An 18,883-nucleotide genomic window follows, 5' to 3' on the forward strand; every position below is an offset into this window, starting at 1 on the left:
CTTATGTCTTAAGGCACCGATGGAAGCTGGGATACAGCAATGAATGAGACACACAGCCTCTGCCTCTTGGAGCTTATGACTGAACTGGAGAGAGATTCGTGGCCACTGCACAGTCCTTTAAGTACAGTGGTGCTAAATGCTGCAGAAGAAAAGCACTCGGTCTGTGAGCACTCGGGAAGAGCTGACCTAGCACGAGGCCTCGGCGAAAAACTTTCCCGTGCAAAGGATGCTTGACCCAAACCAGGAGGGGCGGAAAGGACTGGAGTGGAACAGAGCATCCCAGGCAGAGAAAACAGCATTCAGAGGTACCGCGCAGCAAGGGAGAAGCTGGGGAATGGGTGGAGGGTGGAAACACGAGGCATCGAGGACAACAAAGTACACTGGGGAATGGGTGGAGGGTGGAAACACGAGGCATCGAGGACAACAAAGTACAAACGAAGACACCCGGGTCAGACTCGAGAATGGCTTACGGAGTCAAAAAGGAGACGAGTCTGGCTGCAGACAACAACATGGAGGAAATCGGGCGAGCCAGGACAGGACTACACAGAGACAGCTCTTGAAGACTAAGCCAAGAAAACGAGGATGAACGCCAGCACCAAAGTAGGAGAGGGTGGAGTGTCATCAGTAAGGGAAGCACATTATAAAAATGGTCCACAAATCGAGCTGGGCTTCCCTGTTTTGGTAACAGCTCAGGAAAGCCCATTTTCAAAAACAGTGATCTTTTCAAAGAAGTCAAATTATTTACAAGCGCCAACTATACGTGGCCCAATCTTGGAAAAATACACATAAATGCAAAACAAACCGGAGAAGTACAACTGGTGACAGAAATAACCCCAAATGATAACCATTCGAACCGCGCTACAGACGCTCTCTGTTCTTTACACCGTCGGTTACAAAGCAGCCCTTAGCTTTTCATCCTCCCGACGTCAAAAGTACACAGATTTAGTTAAAGTCGACTCCATGACAAGTGACACTTTTATGGGTTCCTCGTGTAGATGAAACTCAGTGTGCACCACTCTGTTATTCACCTGGAGGATTAAAGTACAGACTGTTCAAAAGCCCTGAGCGAAAGCCTTTTAGTCAACCCTACGGCCTGAAATGGCAGAATTCTACGCATTTCGGAAAGCAACATGCAAATGGCGGTAGAAGGAGCATGGCCCCCCAAGTGCCTGGAATGCAGCTCTCTGGACTCCAGGGTCCACAGACCTGGGTCTGGTCTCGACTTGCCCCTGGGGATGAGTAGGCAAGGGAACCCGCCGTGAAATGAGAGGGTTGCGTTACGTTATGTCCAAAGCACCCCGTGGCCCTATAATCCCAGGGTTGGTTGTGAGCACATCGGCCACCCTTCCACGTCACTGGGCCGTGAGGGCGGGCCTTTAATGCAAAGGCCCCATCATGCTCATTTATGGATTTTTTTTTTTTCTTTGCCAGTGTCTACTCAGCAAGCACTTTAAAAATAAAGGGTGTTCGGTAAAGGCTTAATGAACGTCGGTCAGCCAAACAATTTTTCAGCTAGCCTTAGCTACGATGGATTTCCATTTACAGTTGGCCAAATCTGTCTTTATTATAACATTGCTGAGACGCTGACAAGAAACTGTTTTCTCAGAGAAACTGAGCAATAGAAGATACTCGGGCACATGGTTGGAGTGACTGTCAAAATTGTCTGTGGTCCCTCCCTTTCACGTCCCACCCCCACCCAACTCTGACCTCAAATGAGGTGAGAAGGAGTTTGAAGGGCTGTTAAGCATCATATGTAAATGATTAAAATTAAATCTTTCTATTTTCAAGAAACAAAAATAGTTACCATACCTTGGGCAGGTGTGGAGTAATTCATTTGTAATTGTGATTAGGGCATGAACTCTAGAAGCACTCTGCCCAGGCTGGGGTGCCAGCTCGGCCACCGACTCGCCCCCATCTGTCACAGGGGATGGGAATCCCAGGAGGTCCCTGAGGGGTGTTGGGAAGCTTAACTGGATTCGTATCTGGGAAGCGCAGAGAATGGTAACTGGCGTGGAGTGAGCCCCGCAATCGATGTTAGCCTCGCTGTTCCTGGGCGCTTCTCTGATCTCTTCTCATTAGCTCTCTGTGGGCGTAAACCTCTCAGAATGAGAAGGAAATTTCTCTTCAATCCTGATACGATAAACTACAATAATCGGGCCATTCTCCAAACTAGGGTTCGTGTGCACATCAACCGCCATTATCGAGCACGTGTTCATTCAGTGAATGCTTACTATGGGCTACGAGCTGGGGAGACAAATGTGAGCTGGAGTCTGTCCTTAGAGATGTCCTAAGGCTCTGCCCTCTCTAGGGGTGCTGAGTCGGGCCAAAGCTGGCTGCCATGGTGGGCTACACAGCAGGCAGGGTCTTTAAGGCTCACCTAATATCCAATGCCCTTCTATTAGCAAGGAACGGAAGGTGTCATTCTGTTTCCCTCGGCAGGTGGCTCAACCATGTTTTCTGAATGCTACGGTCATTGTAAGTCATGATCGGCCCATCACTTCCAAGCAACTTTTCAGTATCTCCCCTATTTTCACGGGTAAAGCCAACCTCATGAAAATGCTCCGATCAAGTACATGAATGAAGCACGTGTTCACTTAGAATCGACTTACTTTGGTGAAAAAGTCAGCGATGTGCCACTTATTTCCATGCTGTTTAAAGACCTCCGCCATCGCTTCGATCATCACCGAGCCCGTGCGAGGGTGCCGTAAAGCAACGTGATCTACAAAGTGAAAATATTTCATGTGTTTTCCTCCTCTGGTTGCACCGAACTTTTCTTTTACCCATAGTGAAACCTGTAAAATGGTTTTGAACTGAGAATACGGAAGCATTCTTGTATTAATAGGAGTGGGCCCGGGTCCAGAAGAGACACAGACACAGAAAGAGGAAGCACTGAGCCTCCCAGGGGACTCCTGTGACCAACAGCACGTAACCCCTCAAGAGGGCAAGTCTCTTCTATCAATCAATTTTTAAAATAAAACTTTTCAAATATTCACAAAAGGAGAAAGCAAAGTTTAACAAACTCCCATATGATCATCCCCCAGATTCAACAGTTATCATTTTGCCATATTTCCTTCATTTATCCCTTCTTTCTATATCTCTTAATGTTTATTTATTTTTGAAGGTGGGGGAAGTGAGAGAGAGAGACAGAGACAGAGAGAGAATCTTAAGCAGGCTCGCACTATCAGTGCAGAGCCCAATGTGGGGTTCAAACTCACCAACTATGAAATCATGACCTGAGCTGAAATCAAGAGTCAGATGACCAGCCAACTGAGCCACCCAGGTGCCCCATCTATTTTTTTTTTTTTTTTATTTCTGACTTTTGCTATAGGATCTTAAACTAAATATCCCCCAAATACATCAGTATAGAATTTATTTTGGGGTCCTCAAAAAAATTTAGTGGAATTGTTTTTATTAGTAGTTAGTAAAAAACACGAAACGTGTCTTTTTTTAGTGTGGAAATTTGATGGGAATATCAAAATCGTACCCTCTGATAATAAATCTAGGTTGGAACAGAAAAAAAAAACCATGGATACACCTTTGCAATCTCAATATAGGCAAAGGTTTCTTAGAACACAAAAAGCATAAGCCACAAAAGAAAAAGATGCCAATTTGGACTTCATCGAAATTAAAAACTTTTGTTTTTTGAAACACGTTATTAAGAAAATGAAAAGCAAGCCATAGTTTGGGAGAAATATTTGCAATACATACCAGGCAAATAACTTGTATCCAGAATATATAAATAATTCTCAGGGGTGCCTGGGTGGCTCAGTTGGTTAAGCGTCCGACTCTTGGTTTCGGCTCAGGTCATGATCTCCCAGTCTGTGAGCTCGAGCCCCACTTTGGGCTCTGTGCTGACAGCACAGAGCCTGCCTGGGATTCTCTCTCTCCCTCTCTCTCTGCCCCTCCTCTGTCTCTCAAAATCAATAAACTTAAAAAAAATTAAAAAGAAAATAATTCTTACAACTTCATAAGAAAACCAACAACCCAATAAAAAATTGGACAACACACATGAACAGACATTTAGCAAAAGAAGATATGTGAGCGGACAACACGTACGGGAAAAGATAATCACTAGGCCTCCAAGAAATGCAAATTAAAACTACAAGGTGATACTATTCTATACCCATCAGACTGTCTAAAATTTAAAAACAGATCAAACCAACTGATAATGAGGATGTGAAGCAACCGGAACTCTCATACGCTGCTGGCGGAAATGTAAACAATACAACCACATTGAAAAAGAATTTTCAACTTGGCAGTTTCTTTAAAAGTCAAACACACCTGCTATGTGAACCAACCATTCCACTTCTTCGTATGTACCCAAGGAGAACAAAAACATATGCCCAAAGATGTACACACGTGTGTTCACAGCGGCTTCATCTGTAATAAGCAAAACCTAGAAACAACTTAAATGTTCAGTAACAAGTGAATGGCTGCGCGCATTGTGTTAACATTGTGTTATATTCACACAACTAAATACCACTCAGAAATAAAAAGGAATGAGCGACTGATATACAAAACGACATGGGTACAACCCGAAACCATTATGCTGAGTGGAAGAAGACAAGAAGGAAGGGAGGGAGGGAGGAAACCTACATGCTATATAATTCTAGTCCTATAAAATTCCAGAAAATATAATCTAATCAGTGGTAACAGAAAACACAACCGTGGTGACTCAGGGATGGGGATGGAGGTTGGGACAGATTCAAACATGAAGAAACTTTTTGCGGTGATGGCAATATTTGCTTGTCTTGATCATGGTGATGGTGTCATGAACACATACTTCCATCTGTTCGAATGGTACACGTGGAATATGTACAGCTCATACTTCAACTATATCTCCATAAAGTTGTAAACAAATCCACAAAACGTATCTGTTTAGTATAGGAACCATACAGCAATTTCAGCATTGTCCCTCTTGGAGTAAATCTGAGTTAGAAGCACCACATCACGATGTTTGACAATCCATCCGGTGTTCTTCAAACTGCAGGTTGCGGCCCAATTATCAGCCAACAAATCAACTTAGCATACTGAAACTGTATTTTTTTAGGGGCGCCTGGGCAGCTCAGTCAGTTAAGCATCCAACCCTTGATCTCCGCTCAGGTCATGATCTCATGGTTGGGAGTTCAAGCCCCATGGCTCATCCCATGCTTGGGATTCTGTCTCTCCATCTCTCTGCCCCTTCCCCGCTTGTACTTTCTCTCTCTCTCTTTCTCAAAATAAATTAATTAATTAATTAAAAAAAAATGAAACTGCCTTTTTTGAAAATGGGATAAAATGGGATATAGTAGAAAATATTAAAGTACACCAATGCAGCAAGGGTAGCTATAATTTATAAAACTAGTGTGTTACATGTGTATTTATACTTTTACATAAATATATGTGATAGACTATAGTGAAGTGTAGATTTTGTCAATTCTAATATTGAAGTTTTCTGCCCCCCCCCCCCCCCACTTAGGCATCTCTGAAATCTGGATGTGCTATATAATCTCTTCCATGTCACAGAGTAATTAATTGGTAGCTCCCTGAGGACACAAAATAATGGTATGTCTTACAATCAAGGCATTAGATTTGATGCAACACAATAGCTCTTTCTTCCTGTAGGTTGTGGCAAATAACATTTGAAAGCCTCTAACCTAACATGGTCTGCAACCCCGTGGAGGATGTGCCAGTCAGCAGAGCGAAAATCAGTGTAGCTGCCAAGCATCTTATTAAATGAAAGATTATACATTTCTTGGCACTTTGAAAATAATCAGCTATTGTCGTCCATGGCCACGGGTTCAGTCCTCAGGACAGACTCTAGGCCACAAAAAAATGAGTCCGATGAGTAAAACTGGAGAGCTTTAGACTCGGGCTGAAAGCTAGTGAATTTCCGCAGATTTACCAAACAGGGTCAAATTAAAAAGTCATCAGGACCGGGATTCCCCCAACATTGCATTAGATGATGACTCTGGCCATAGAACAAGAGCTCCAATCACTCACAAGACTGAAAACAAGTAGCCAATGAACACATGAACACCTTATAGCTTCTCATATATAGGTGAGATGGCTTGGTCACAGGCCAGGAGGGACAGGCTCTAGAACTCACAGGGGTCAGGTAGCTGCTATAAACTTCAACGGTGAACTAGATGTCGGAAGCCCGAATTTTGTTGAAATCTACTTTCTAAAAGAGGATAACTTTAAAATGTTTTAAATCCACCTTTTTTGCCCTCGATCTTAGCCAAAAGTCAAGCCGTGATTAAATCCATTGTTTGAATAGATAATACATTCAAATGGTTCACAATTCATCTATCAGTAGATGAGTAGATAAAAATATAGATGTATATTTATCTTACATGGACACCCATGCGTACACACACACATATGCACAAGAGAATATTACTCAGCCATAAAAAAGAAAGAAATCTTGCCAACATGGATGGACTAGAGGGTATGCTGCTAAGTAAAATAAGCCAGACAGGGAAGACCTGCCATATAATTTCATTTGTATGTGGAATCCAAAAAGCAACAAAAAATGGACTCAAACACAAATGGTTCACAATTCAAATTATAAAAGGAATCCAGCAAAGTCTCCCTCCCGCCTCATCCCACGCCCAAGAAATCAAACTCACGATCTGTGAGATCACAACCTGAGCCACCCAGATGCCCCACAGCTGTCTTATTTTCATTAACTGTTGCATTTGAAACTTCACCATGATGATTCTTTTCAACTGCGGCACAGTATCCTACAGTATGAATATACCACTCCCAGTGGCTTTTAGATTCCTGCCCCTTCATTTGCCCCACTAAGCAACTTCAAAGGAGTGCCCAGAGTAGAGTGCTTGACTCAGCCCCATTCATCACTTTCCTGGTATTAGCACTGAAAAGTCCAGTATCCCGGGAAACCCCTCCATCTCAGGCAAACTGGGACAGTCGGTCATCTTGTCCATGTATATACATGTGCAGGAGATTCCTCTGGGCAGAAGATCCCAAACTTTCTCAGTTCATGGTGCCCTTAGTGTCTCAGTAATTTTTTCACAGCACTCCTAGGCCAAAAGAAATACCTAAGAGATCCATTTACTAAAGTAGTTAGTTCCAAGCTCAGTATCAATATCTTAATAGCTGGGGCACCTGGGTGGCTTGGTCAGTTACGTGACTGACTTTTGATTTCAGCTCAGGTCATGGTCTCACAGTTTGGTGCATGAGATCAGGGAGGGTCTCTCTCTCCCTCTCTCTTTTTTTTCTCTCTCTCTGTCAAAATAAACACTTTTTAAAAAGTTACATGTTGGGGCGCCTGGGTGGCTCAGTCGGTTGGGCGGCCGACTTCGGCTCAGGTCACGATCTCGCGGTCCGTGAGTTCGAGCCCCGCGTCGGGCTCTGGGCTGATGGCTCGGAGCCTGGAGCTTGCTTCCAATTCTGTGTCTCCCTCTCTCTCTGCCCCTCCCCCGTTCATGCTCTGTCTCTGTCTCAAAAATGAATAAAAAAAAACCGTTAAAAAAAAAAAAAGTTACATGTTATAATGTGAGGGATACAGTAAAAGCAGTACTCAGAGGGGATTATTTGAAAATGCTTATATTTTGAGGACGCCTGGGTGGTTCAGTAGGTTAAATGTCTGACTTTGGCTCAGGTCATGATCTCACAATTTGTGAGTTCGAGCCCTGCGTAGGCCTCCGTGCTGGCTGCTCAGAGCCTGGAGCCTGCTTCAGATCTGTGTCTCCCTCTCTCTCTGCCCCTCCCCTTCTTGTGCTCTGTCTCTCAAAAATGAATACATGTTAAAAAAAATTTTTTTTTAATGCTTATTTTTTGAAAAGAGAGACAATAATGAGCCAAGTATCTAACCAAAATAGTCGGGAAAAGAAGAGTAGAAGAAACCCCCGAATGAAGAAAAATGGAAATTTTAATGAAAATTTATGAAATCAAAATTAACGAAATCAAAAACCTATACTAGAGAGAATGAACAAAACCAGAAACAGGTTCTTTTTTTTTTTTTTTTTTTTTTTTTTTTTGAGAGAAAGAGAGAGAGGGCACAAGCGAGCAAGGGGCAGAGAGAGAGTGAGATTGAGAAAATCCCACAAGGGGCAGAGAGAGAAGAAGAGAGAGAGAGAGAAAGAGAGAATTCTACTCAGGCTCCGAGCTGTCAGCACAGAGCCCGACTCAGGGCTCGAACTCACAAACCGTGAGATCATGACCTGAGCCGCAGTCGGATGCTTAACCAGATGCTAAGCCCGGCACCCCTAAAAATAGGTTCTTAATGAAACCACTGGCAAGACTGATCAAGATCAAAAGAAGGAAGCCACAAATATTAGAGATAAAAGGAGCATTACTATAGACGTACTGGACATTTCACGTGATTAAAGATACAACGAACCCTATGCCAAGAAATAATTTTTTGTTTTTCTCCCACGGAGAAGCCAGTTTTCCCAGCAGTACTTATTGAACAGCCCATTCTTTCAACACTAATTGGTGATGGCTTGTCACATACCTAGTTGTCCTGCATATCTGGTTCTGCGTGTACATTCTCTATTCTATTCTAGTGGTCTGTGTATACATAGAATTTTTATTATTGTTATATACTAAGTATTCTTTTTTTTTACTGTTGATTTATTTTTGACAGAGACGTAGAGACAACAAGCAGGAAGGGACAGAGAGGGAGACACAGAATCCAAAGCAGGCTCCAGGCTCTGAGCTGTCAGCACAGAGCCCGATGCGGGGCTCGAACTCACAAACTGTGAGATCATGACCTGAGCCGAAGTCGGATGCTCAACAGACTGAGCCACCCAGGCGTCCCTATATCCTAAGTATTCGTATGTCACAACACAAGTTCTCTCAAACATCTGCATAGGTCCCTCTCTCATGTCCCTCAAATGTCCACACAACAATCAGCTGCTCCATGGGGACACCTCTACACATCTCTTTTTTAAAACGGCCATCTCCACTCCTCTCCCTCGACACTCCCTATAACCATCATCCCTGCATTATTTTTCTCCATAGCACTTATCAGCATTTAACATATTTTATTTTATTTTATTTTATTTTATTTTATTTTATTTTATTTTATTTTATTTTATTTATTTTTGGTAAACATTTCACTGAAAGGGAACCATCCCATAGCAAAGTGTGCAAAGCCTTAGGGGTACAGAAGAGCTCCATAAACTTCCATAAAGTGAACACACCCCATAACTAGAAACATCTAGAAACAAGATGATGCCGGCATTCCAGAAGTCCCCTCCTTGCCCCCTCTGGTCATTACCACCCCCAACACTCTGCAGCCCTGAGGGCAAACAGTATCCTGACTTCTAACACCACAGATTAGTTTTGCCTGTTTCAGAGCTTTATATAAATGGGATCATAAAGTAGCACAACATATAGTTTCTCTCTGTGTTTCTCATCTGTCTCCCCCACTAGCGCAGAAGCTCCGTGGAGGCAGAGAGTTTTAGTTCTTCTGTTCAATACTGAGTCTCTAGCCCTTAAATGTATATACAGTCCAGCAGTCATAAAACTCATTCATTCCACAAAACTGGAGCATGAGGTTTCTCGCCTTGACCCTGAACTGTTCCATAATAATTCTGCAGTTAGTTTATATCAGGAGCTCATCTCCTTTTATCGCTGACTGGTAGTCCACGTGGGGCACACCGGGATTTGTTTATTCGCTCACCTGTTGATGGTCACTTGGGTTGTTTTCAGTCTTTGGCTATTTCCAATCAAGCTGCTATGAACTTCTGTGTGCCAGTCTCTGTGAGGCCACATGCTTTCATCTCTCTTGGAGAAACAACCAAGGGGTGAGATCTTTCGTCTAACCCTAGTGGGGAAGTTTCTCGCATCTTACCACTAAGGATGGTTTCATTTTAAGTGGTGGCCCTTAGTTTCCTTTGCTTGCATTTCTTCACTCACATTTTATATCAAATTCCACATAGAGATGGAATATATATATATATATATATATTTGCAAGCTACTTTAATCGTCTTCTCAAGTCAAGATAAAGCAGTGCCTGGGTGGCTCAGTCAGTTAAGCGTCCAACTTCAGCTTGGGTCATGATCTCGCAGTTCATGAGTTCAAGCCCCATTATCGGGCTCTGTGCTGACAGCTCAGGGCCTGGAGCCTGCTTCAAATCTCTCTCTGCCCCTCCCCCACTCGCATGTGCTCTCGCTCTCTCTAAATAAACCAACAAACATTTTGTTTTTAAATAACAATAAGCCTAAAAAAAAAAAAAAACCTAAAGAAATGTCCTGGACCCCTTAATTCTATCGCTCCAACATTTCTGTTTCCCCTCACAAGTGAATCAAGTCCACCCTCGCATACACAGATTCTTTTGGACTTTAACTTATTATCAGTAATAGTATTAGTAACAATGATGATAATATTATTAGCAGAACATATTAGTAATAATAGTATCTAATTTCTTTTTTTTTGTATTCACTATGCCATTAATTATGATAAGCACATCTGCTTTATCGAATTCAATTTATATAACGTCCCAAAGACATAAGTGAATTCTATCATTCCCGTTTTACATGAAGAAACTAACATAGCTAGCAATTAAAAAATACTGAAGGTCTCCAATATACTAAGTGGCAGAACTAGCTTTTGGGCCAAGATCTTTTTCACAGGAGAGCCAGCCCTCTCATTCACCATGCAATACTTTGCTCGGGGGCCTGTGCGTTCCTGGAAGAATGATCTGCTTCTTTTGTTGAGAGATGCCAACCTGCCATCTCTAAAAGTGGGAACATTTGCAAACGGAGATGGAGAGGTTAACAAAAGATTCTCCTTCTAGATGTCAATTTGTAAGGCACAAATAATTTAAGGGAGGCCTGGGTGGCTCAGTCGGTTAAGCATCCGGCTTCAGCTCAGGTCACGATCTCACGGTCTGTGAATTCGAGCCTCACGTCAGGCCCTGTGCGGACAGCTGGGAGCCTGGAGCCTGCTTCGGATTCTGTGTCTCCTTCTCTCTCTGCCCCTCCCCAACTCACACTCTCACTCTCTCTCTCTCTCTCTCTCTCTCTCTCTAAAAATAAATAAATAAATAAATAATTTGAAAAAAAAGATTCTGAGAATCATCACGAATAACTTAAACCTTCTGGAAGAAAGTGTGTGTCACTGGCATCTACCCTCGCTGTCTCACCTGCCTGGGTAGGATAGATGATGAAGTAATCACTGAACGTGGGCAGCCTCCTCTTCTCAGATACGTCATCAGACTCCATGGGTTCATCGTCTGTCTCAACACCATTATCTCTTTTCTCTATTTTTTGGAGAACAAAAATACACACTACAGTAATGCGCCATTGACACCAGGAACCCTTAATCAACGTCCCAACAAGCTTGCACCTCCAGAAGAGGGAGGAATAGCCACAGAAGCTACGGAAGTCGGATATCGGCCCCGCAGGTCGCCTGGCATCACATGGACGGCGGGATGGCCCTTGGAAAGTGCACACATCTCTCGCAGATCTGAGGCTCCCTGGCCTACCCCATGATGTGAGTGACTGGGACCATTCCTCAGCCAGAGTTAATGATTCCATCCCAGGTAAGTGTCCCTTCTGTCCCTTCCTCCCAGCCCAAAATCTCCAGTACCCCACACAACTAAAGTCACATCAGCCGAGGGGCCTCTGATCGTAAACAAACAAACAAATAAATATTTGTAACTTCTTTTTCTTTTCTCAGTCATCCATATGAGAATGCCCTAGACACAGGACTGGACCAAGAAGTCTCCACTCACCTCCTCTGCAGGCCTGAATTATAAAGATCTTTGGTTTCTCTTGAAGTGCCGGACAATTTTTATTATTAAACATTTCAAAAATGTCCTCCAGGCTGACTCTCTCACCATCTTTCATCTTAATAAAGCCTTTCTCCCCGTGGGACATAAGAGTAACAAGGCAACAGCCAACATCATCCTTAATTTCATTGAGTCCATCCCGAAATGATGATATTTTCCCAAGTAACTCCTGTAAAATAGGATCACATATTCAAAATAACTGGAGGGAAGTAAAATCAGAAATGCTGGAGATGGTTCTTTTCAGTAGGCAATCCGAGGATATGACAAATACGAAAATAACTACATCTCAGGCAGGGTTCGTATGAGGTAAATATCAGTTCCTGAACTTGTCCCTTCCCTTTTGGCTGCTCTCAGAATTCCCGTAATTTCTGTTTGTGCCATTGGTTCTTGTTTAACAGAATTAGGGCATTTCTGATTCTCTACTGCAAAAAAAACAACATAATGATAGCTCCCCAAAGGGTTAGTGTATGTAAATTTTATATTATTAACTTATTTTAACATATAAAGTTACTGTTTTCTAAAATTAATGCCCTCAATAAGCTAGAAATGGAAGGGGATGGAGGGATCTGCCAATAATATACACCTGCCAGAACCTATGGAGAGGCGTCATCAGAATCGAGCCCCCTAGAGAGAAACGCAAGATGGGAATGGTGGCCATCACTGCTCCCGTCAACCTTGTAGCCAAGATTCCAGTCCCTTCAATAAAGCATGTAAAAGTGAAATGAAGTCTAAATACGGTAAACAAAGAGCCAAAACTCATTTTTTACACATATCATGACTTTCTAGAAATACGAAATAATCAACCAAGTAACTACTGGAACCAGAGGCCAGTGAGCTGACTGGATACAAGATTAACTCACAAAGATCGAAGATCCTCTCCCCCCACCCCCCACTCCGGTTACCTGGCAACAATCTTTTAAACCCCATAACAGAAAAGGGGGTCCCATTCAGGGTCACACCCAAACTAGGACAATACCTAGGAATCAACCTAAATGAAGAAAGGATAAAGCTTTAGGGAAGAGGCGACAATAAGCCATGACATGCCCACGCTTCTCTTAATACTACTGATTTGCTGATTCACTCCAAATGAATCTCAATTCAATGTCATGGCAATCAAAATCCCAAAGGGTTTCAGTGGAAATTAACCAGATTATTCTCCAGGTCACAGAGGACAGACAATCCTCCAGAAGAGCCAAGCATATTCATAAGAAAAAAAAAAGACAGAAAGAGAGAGACCGAGAGAGAGAGAGAGGAGGGATAGCCCTATCAGGCATCAAAATGTCCTTAAAAATCATGGTGAATGAAACAGGGAGATACTGGCTTAGGTATAAACAAATATATGAATGGAATATTTTAGATTCTAGAAACCAATCGAATTATATATGGGAATTTATTTCACAATAAAGGCAGAGTTTTAAGTATGTGGGGGAAGGACACATTATTCAATAAATGTTGAGACAACAGACTATCCATCTGGACATAAGGTGAGGCTTCCTACTTCACACTGTTCCAAAAATAAGATTCCAGAGTAGAAAGGAAAACCTTAAGCTATAGAGAAAAATAATTTAAGCATTTTCTAAGTTGGGAAGGCACGGGGTTTAATCAAGACACAAACAACAAGAAGCTGACAAGAAAGACTGACAAGTTTGCTCACAAAAAAATTAAAAGACTTCCATATGACTTAGGACAACAAAAAATCAAGTCACAGGGTAAGAGAAACATATTTGCAGTACGTTTTGTAAATGAGTAATATCCAGGAAAATAACTATAAGAACAAGAAAAAGACCACCCAGTAGGAGAAAGGGCGAAGGAAGACAGAACAGATCATTTACAGAAGGAAAAAAAATGGCCAAAGGATGTTTAACCAAACGAAGAATCGGAAAGACGAAACTCCGAACAATGAAATACTTTTGCCAGTGACATTGCTAAATATTTATAAACGTTGCCAGGATGCAGGAAAAGTAGCCACTTAAGATCCTGAGGAGCATCAACTAAAAGAACATTGGCAGCTTCTGCCATCTGAATGAAAAGGACAGGATTAAAAACCACGCAAATGAAGAGATTCTGGTCCAATCCTCGGGGAAAGGACATTCGGGGCCAGAAAGTTCTTTGCTGCGGGGGCTGTTCTGGCCATTGTAGCACCCTCCAGTTGTGACAGCCAGAGATGGCTCCAGATATGGCCAAATGAGGGGGACAAGTCACCCTCAGATGAGAACCAGATTTAAGGTAACAAGTAGCAAGGGACAGGATTCCAGCCGAGGCAGCCTGTGTGGCATCCACAACCCCATGCTATGCTGTTCCTTGACATTCATTAGCAGTGACTCCTGGGATCTAAGAAGGGCTTTCCTATGTTACTGTCCCTAAATAAGGGCAGGTCTAAGTCATGTCTCAGCTAAGGTCAAAGAGATCAAATGGAGTTCCCACCATCCTCTTCCACCTTATTTTTTTCAGTACAATCTAGTTAAGTCACAACGCAATTCTGCCCAGTGCTATCGGCTCCCTCCCCACGCTTCTCCCAGGGTTCCAAGTGAGTCCCACAAAGACTCATGCTGCTGGAATCCCTCTGGCCTGCCTCCTGATGACCTCTCAAAGGGGTTTCCTTGGTCTTCCCTGCTCCTAAATGCTCTGGAACTTGCCTACTCCAGACTCCGCCTTGTCCTTGGCCCCCTCGCCCATCTTGCCAAGGATGCCTTCTGGGGTTCCCTTCCCTCTTCAACTGCAGGGCCCTGGCCAAGACTGGAGCCCAAGAGGTCCCTGCCTGACTGGAAGGGGAGGTAGGGTATCGCACACATAAAATTACAAAAGCATCAAGAGTTTTATCAGGACACACATGTCATTGAGCAGCAGGTAGGTCCTGATTCTTACCAGGTGTTAAAACCCAATTTTTTAAAAAAGAAAGGAAAATTGGAAGATCCAAGTTAGGTTCCTCATTGTTTTTATTTTTACCATTTTGTTTGGATCGATGCACGAAGTATGCTCAAACTGGCATTGGCCAAGCCATTCGGTCATTAGCATGACGTCCCGGTGAGCCCCGGGTCTGTTCTTCTCCACACACATGAGGAAAGCCTTCCGCTTGCCACTCAGGTCATAACAGTCCTATTTTCCAGGAAAGTCAACAATAATTAAACCAAACCAAACCCATAAATCCAAATGTGTCATAGATACAACATGAGTTTCTCTAGGGATGGATGGTGAGGTTTCCCAGTTTGGATCAGGGATGCAACACTGATTGTCTCTCTTATTAGTTATGGAACGGGGGTGGGGGGAGTCATGACTTGATTTATAAGCCTTTCAAATATCTTCCTCAGACTAGGACTAATAGGCCAATCTCAGTTTTAAATTCCTACGTATAGCTAGAGTATCAGTTTAAGGAAATATGGCGGACAGAGGAAACGGTAAATGACCACACCAGGCTGCAATCATCAAAATCCAGAATGTGGGACATTCTACAGACAACTTGGTTTCTTTAATAGATAAATAACAAGAAAAAAGGCTAAAGAAAGAAGAAGCATCCTAAGTTAAGAGTCTTAAGGCACAAAGCAAACAACTGTAATTGTGTAGGCCCTGCATGAATCCGTATCCTGATTCAAACCACCCACCTGCAAAAGACATAGGAACGAGTCAAGGATATCTGAATGCTAACCGCCTCTTTGCAAACATTAAGGAAGTTGTTTTTAGGTAGAATAATGGTATTGTGGTTATGTTTTGCAAAACCTCTTTCTCCTGCTAAAGATTCAGAGATCCACACGAAAGTGTCCGTAGATGAAAGGGAAATGATTATCTGGATTTGCTTCAAAATAATGGGAGCGGGAGCAGACAAAACAAGATTGGCTCTATGTTTCTAATTTGCTGAAGCAGGGTCATAAGTACGTTGGGCTGGAGTTGGGGAGATTCGTTTTTCTATCCCACTTTACCATTTGTTCAAAATTTCCGCAGTAAAACTTAAAAAAACCAAACGCTAGAACCAGCAATGTACGTAGTCGTCCAAGGCCATACAGCCAGGCATTGAACTTCCATTGAAGTTGCCTCACTTTTCTTGACTTGTCAAACAGAAATAACAGCAGTTCCTACCTTGTTGGGTTAATGCACGCACAGTGGTTGTAACTGGCTAAAGTTTAGCTTCCACTCTCCTAACAAAAAGCAGTGAGATATGACCGCTTGAGAAAACCATACAGATAGTCTTTAACCAACAAGAACAGCACACAAAAAAATGTTAAAATGGCAGTTCAAGCGGCTAAATAAATACCATCTTTCCTAACCAGTGTGCGGTGCTGGAGTGAGAGCAAAAATATTTACCAGTTCGCCATCCACACAGTCATAGCTTCTCTTTAGAATCTTTCTTGGAATCTCTGCATGAATTTTCATGAAAAGAGAATAAAACAGGAAAAACACATTATTATTTTCCCATTTTTTAAGTTTTAATCAAGATCCACTGTCATCCCTACTAACAGGAAGTTCCTCCCAAGGAATTCTGTTGCCTCTTACGTTTTGGGGGTCCAGCAGGCTTCAACCTCGCTTTAGAACAGGTTCCCTGGATTATGAACACCTTCCTGCAAACTCATGAGGCTGGAAACTTAAAACAGGCTTCCCGTAGGCCGCAGTGGAATACAAGGGCAGGAAGAGCCAGGCCAGAGATAAAAAGGGACAAGGTCTAACTGACATATTACTGCACATGTACTTCCTGGAGAGGAGATTAAGACATCAATAAAGGGAAAATTGAAGTAAAGGAACTAGGCATTAAAAAAAAATAGGGGCGCCTGGGTGGCGCAGTCGGTTAAGCGTCCGACTTCAGCCAGGTCACGATCTCGCGGTCCGTGAGTTCGAGCCCCGCGGCGGGCTCTGGGCTGATGGCTCGGAGCTTGGAGCCTGTTTCCGATTCTGTGTCTCCCTCTCTCTCTGCCCCTCCCCCGTTCATGCTCTGTCTCTCTCTGTCCCAAAAATAAAATAAACGTTGAAAAAATAAATAAATAAAATTTAAAAAAATAGCATAATCTCTTAGCATTTAATTCCAACATTTATTGGGTGCCTACAGGGTAGAGCCATAATATTGTGTAGGTTGGATGACTCTGGAAGAAAAAGCCCACTTTGCCGCAAACAGTCTAAAGAGGTGATAGCAAAAGTGATACATGACCAACGAACCTGGGAGGGACGACACAAGTGCTTTGTAGGTGCAGTGAAAGCAGGGAGAGTCAAGGCTCCACAGGGCCAGTATTCTGCCTGTAGGCCATGTGTGGTGGGCCATTACAGTTGTGATGCATTACAAATCTAAACAAAATCAGCAACAGTAACACACCTAGAAGCTCAATCAGATCATAGGCATGCCGATGGCAGAGGTCACCGACGGTACATTTTACTGTCGCTCCCATGTAAGTGGCTCCCATGTAAGTGCTGCTTCCTCTCTCTCCTCTCTCTCACATACGTATTATGTACACATCCGTTTATCAAATCGGGCCGGGGGGGGGGAGCCCCACCTCCCTCAACCTGCTCCATACTACATTTCTTGATCATAAGCCACATCTTCCCAGATTGACGGCAAATGGTCTCATGGTGTGCAAGAAGAGCCACCCCTTCCATAAATACACCCCCTGGAGGTGTGACAGTGGGGTTTCCAACACTGGGCTTCTCACTGCATCATTTGGAAACCTCCCACATCATAATCTCTTGAAGGTAGTCGTTAACGAAGCATCTCAGGCCTGCTGCTGAGTCGATCTGCTCTTTGAGCCGACCCCCAAAATGTGCTCGTAAACCCTGATGGCCGCTCTTCGACGGATCACTCGGATTCCGCGCCTGGGGATGGCGATTCTACGGGCTGCTTCACCCAAGGTTCCCACCTCCCACCGCGCGTCACCTGGGTCCTAGGGCACCCGCCAGCCCCTGGCTCCGCTGGCCTCCGCCCCGCGGGCTGCCCGGGAACCCGCCCCCAGCCCCGGCAGCCCCCAGGTCCCCCGGACCTCTCCCCCCGGCCCGGCTGTCCCCACTCTCACCCAGGCTCCGCCCCTCCGCCGGGCCGCCGGCCGCGCACCCGGGCCCCGCCCCCTAACCCGGCCGCCACCACCCCGCCCCCCATCCCGGCCGCCGATCCGGGCCCAGCCCCCAGCCCCGGCTCGCGGCAGCGCCCCCGCTCACCCCGGCGGTCGTCGTCTTCCGCGCTCTGCCAGCGCGGCAGCAGGTCGGCGCGGCGCAGCTGCTGCAGCACCTTGATGAGAACGCGCGACACGGCGGGCAGGTAGTAGTGCTGGGCCAGGAGACGGGCCAGCCCCGCCTTGCTGCCGCCCTCCAGCTCCAGCCGCAGGGGGCTCACGCGCGGCCCCTCGTCCACGGTCTTGAGGAGGACGCGGAAGTGGCTCAGCTCCCGCGGGGACAGCAGGTCCAGCGTCTCTTGCACGCGGCTCTGCAGCTCCTCCACGGTCGGCGTGATCTTCGGAGGCGCCTGGCGGCCGTCGGACCCCCAGCGCCAGCCGCTCCCAAGGCTCGTCGCCATGGCCATCCAGAGATGCTGCAGCGCCCGGGCCGGAGGGGCCAACCGCCGAGGTCTCAGCCCCGCGGGCCGCGCACGCCTCCCGTTTCTCCCTTTGTTTTGTAAAACGGAGGCGTTTCCGCTCGTCTTAGCTACGGCCGGGCGGGCTGGCGGCGGCGACCTGGAGATCCCGCCAGGCTTCCTCTGCGGCCCCGCCCCTGCCTCGAGGCCCCGCCCCCACCCGCCCGTTCCCGCTTAACCCTCGGAGCCCGGGTAGGGAGGGCTTGGTGGCGGGGGCTCCTCCGTGGTTCTCCGCCGTGGCTGCGCGTTAGGGTCACCTGGCTAACTAACTCCTCGAGCTCAGGCCACAGTCCCGGCTGATTACATTCGAATTTCTGGGTGGCAGACCCAGGCATCAGCCGTTCTGAAAGCTCTTCAGGTGAGGGGCGCCTGGGTGGCTCCGTCGGTTGAGCGTCCGACTTCGGCTCGGGTCATGATCTCGGGGTCCGTGAGTTCCAGCCCCGCGTCGGGCTCTGTGCTGGCAACTCGGAGCCTGGAGCCTGCTTCTGATCCTGTGTCGCCCCCCCCCCCACCCCTCTCCGCCCCACCCCTGCCTGTGCTCTGTCTCTCTCTGTCTTTCAAAAATGAATAAACATTAAAAAAACATTTAAAAGCTCTT

General features: G+C 45.1%; 1 protein-coding gene across 3 annotated transcripts; it reads right to left on the reverse strand.

The window, feature by feature from the left end:
- Positions 1–447: 447 nt before the first annotated feature.
- LOC122492132 (caspase-14-like) lies at positions 448–18,393 on the reverse strand. Of its 3 annotated transcripts, none has more exons than XM_043595694.1 (7): positions 17,874–18,393; positions 16,044–16,096; positions 14,694–14,843; positions 11,691–11,916; positions 11,100–11,216; positions 2,610–2,719; positions 448–1,028 (listed from the first exon to the last, which is right to left on the reverse strand). In XM_043595694.1, the coding sequence occupies exons 1-7, from the start codon at positions 18,232–18,234 to the stop codon at positions 927–929; spliced, it is 1,119 nt and encodes a 372-aa protein (XP_043451629.1). In that variant the 5' UTR covers positions 18,235–18,393; the 3' UTR covers positions 448–926. The 3 variants fall into 3 exon arrangements, with proteins under 3 accessions (XP_043451629.1, XP_043451628.1, XP_043451630.1); XM_043595693.1 differs by lacking the exon at positions 448–1,028 and adding an exon at positions 1,037–1,982; XM_043595695.1 differs by lacking the exon at positions 448–1,028 and adding an exon at positions 2,014–2,130.
- Between the last annotated feature and the right edge of the window lie 490 nt (positions 18,394–18,883).

This window comes from Prionailurus bengalensis, chromosome C2 (assembly GCF_016509475.1).
Source record: "Prionailurus bengalensis isolate Pbe53 chromosome C2, Fcat_Pben_1.1_paternal_pri, whole genome shotgun sequence".
Lineage (NCBI taxonomy): Eukaryota > Metazoa > Chordata > Mammalia > Carnivora > Felidae > Prionailurus > Prionailurus bengalensis.

Bases quoted from the DNA above. Each gene is read 5' to 3' on its own strand.
- LOC122492132 (XM_043595693.1), bottom strand. From the start codon at position 18,234: ATGGCCATGGCGACGAGCCTTGGGAGCGGCTGGCGCTGGGGGTCCGAC. The intron at 11,917-14,693 runs GTAAAAATAAAA...CCTATTTTACAG, and splicing joins GCATCGATCCAAACAAAATG to GAGTTACTTGGGAAAATATC. The intron at 2,720-11,099 runs GTGAGACAGCGA...TTCACTTTGTAG, and splicing joins CATCTATCCTACCCAGGCAG to ATCACGTTGCTTTACGGCAC.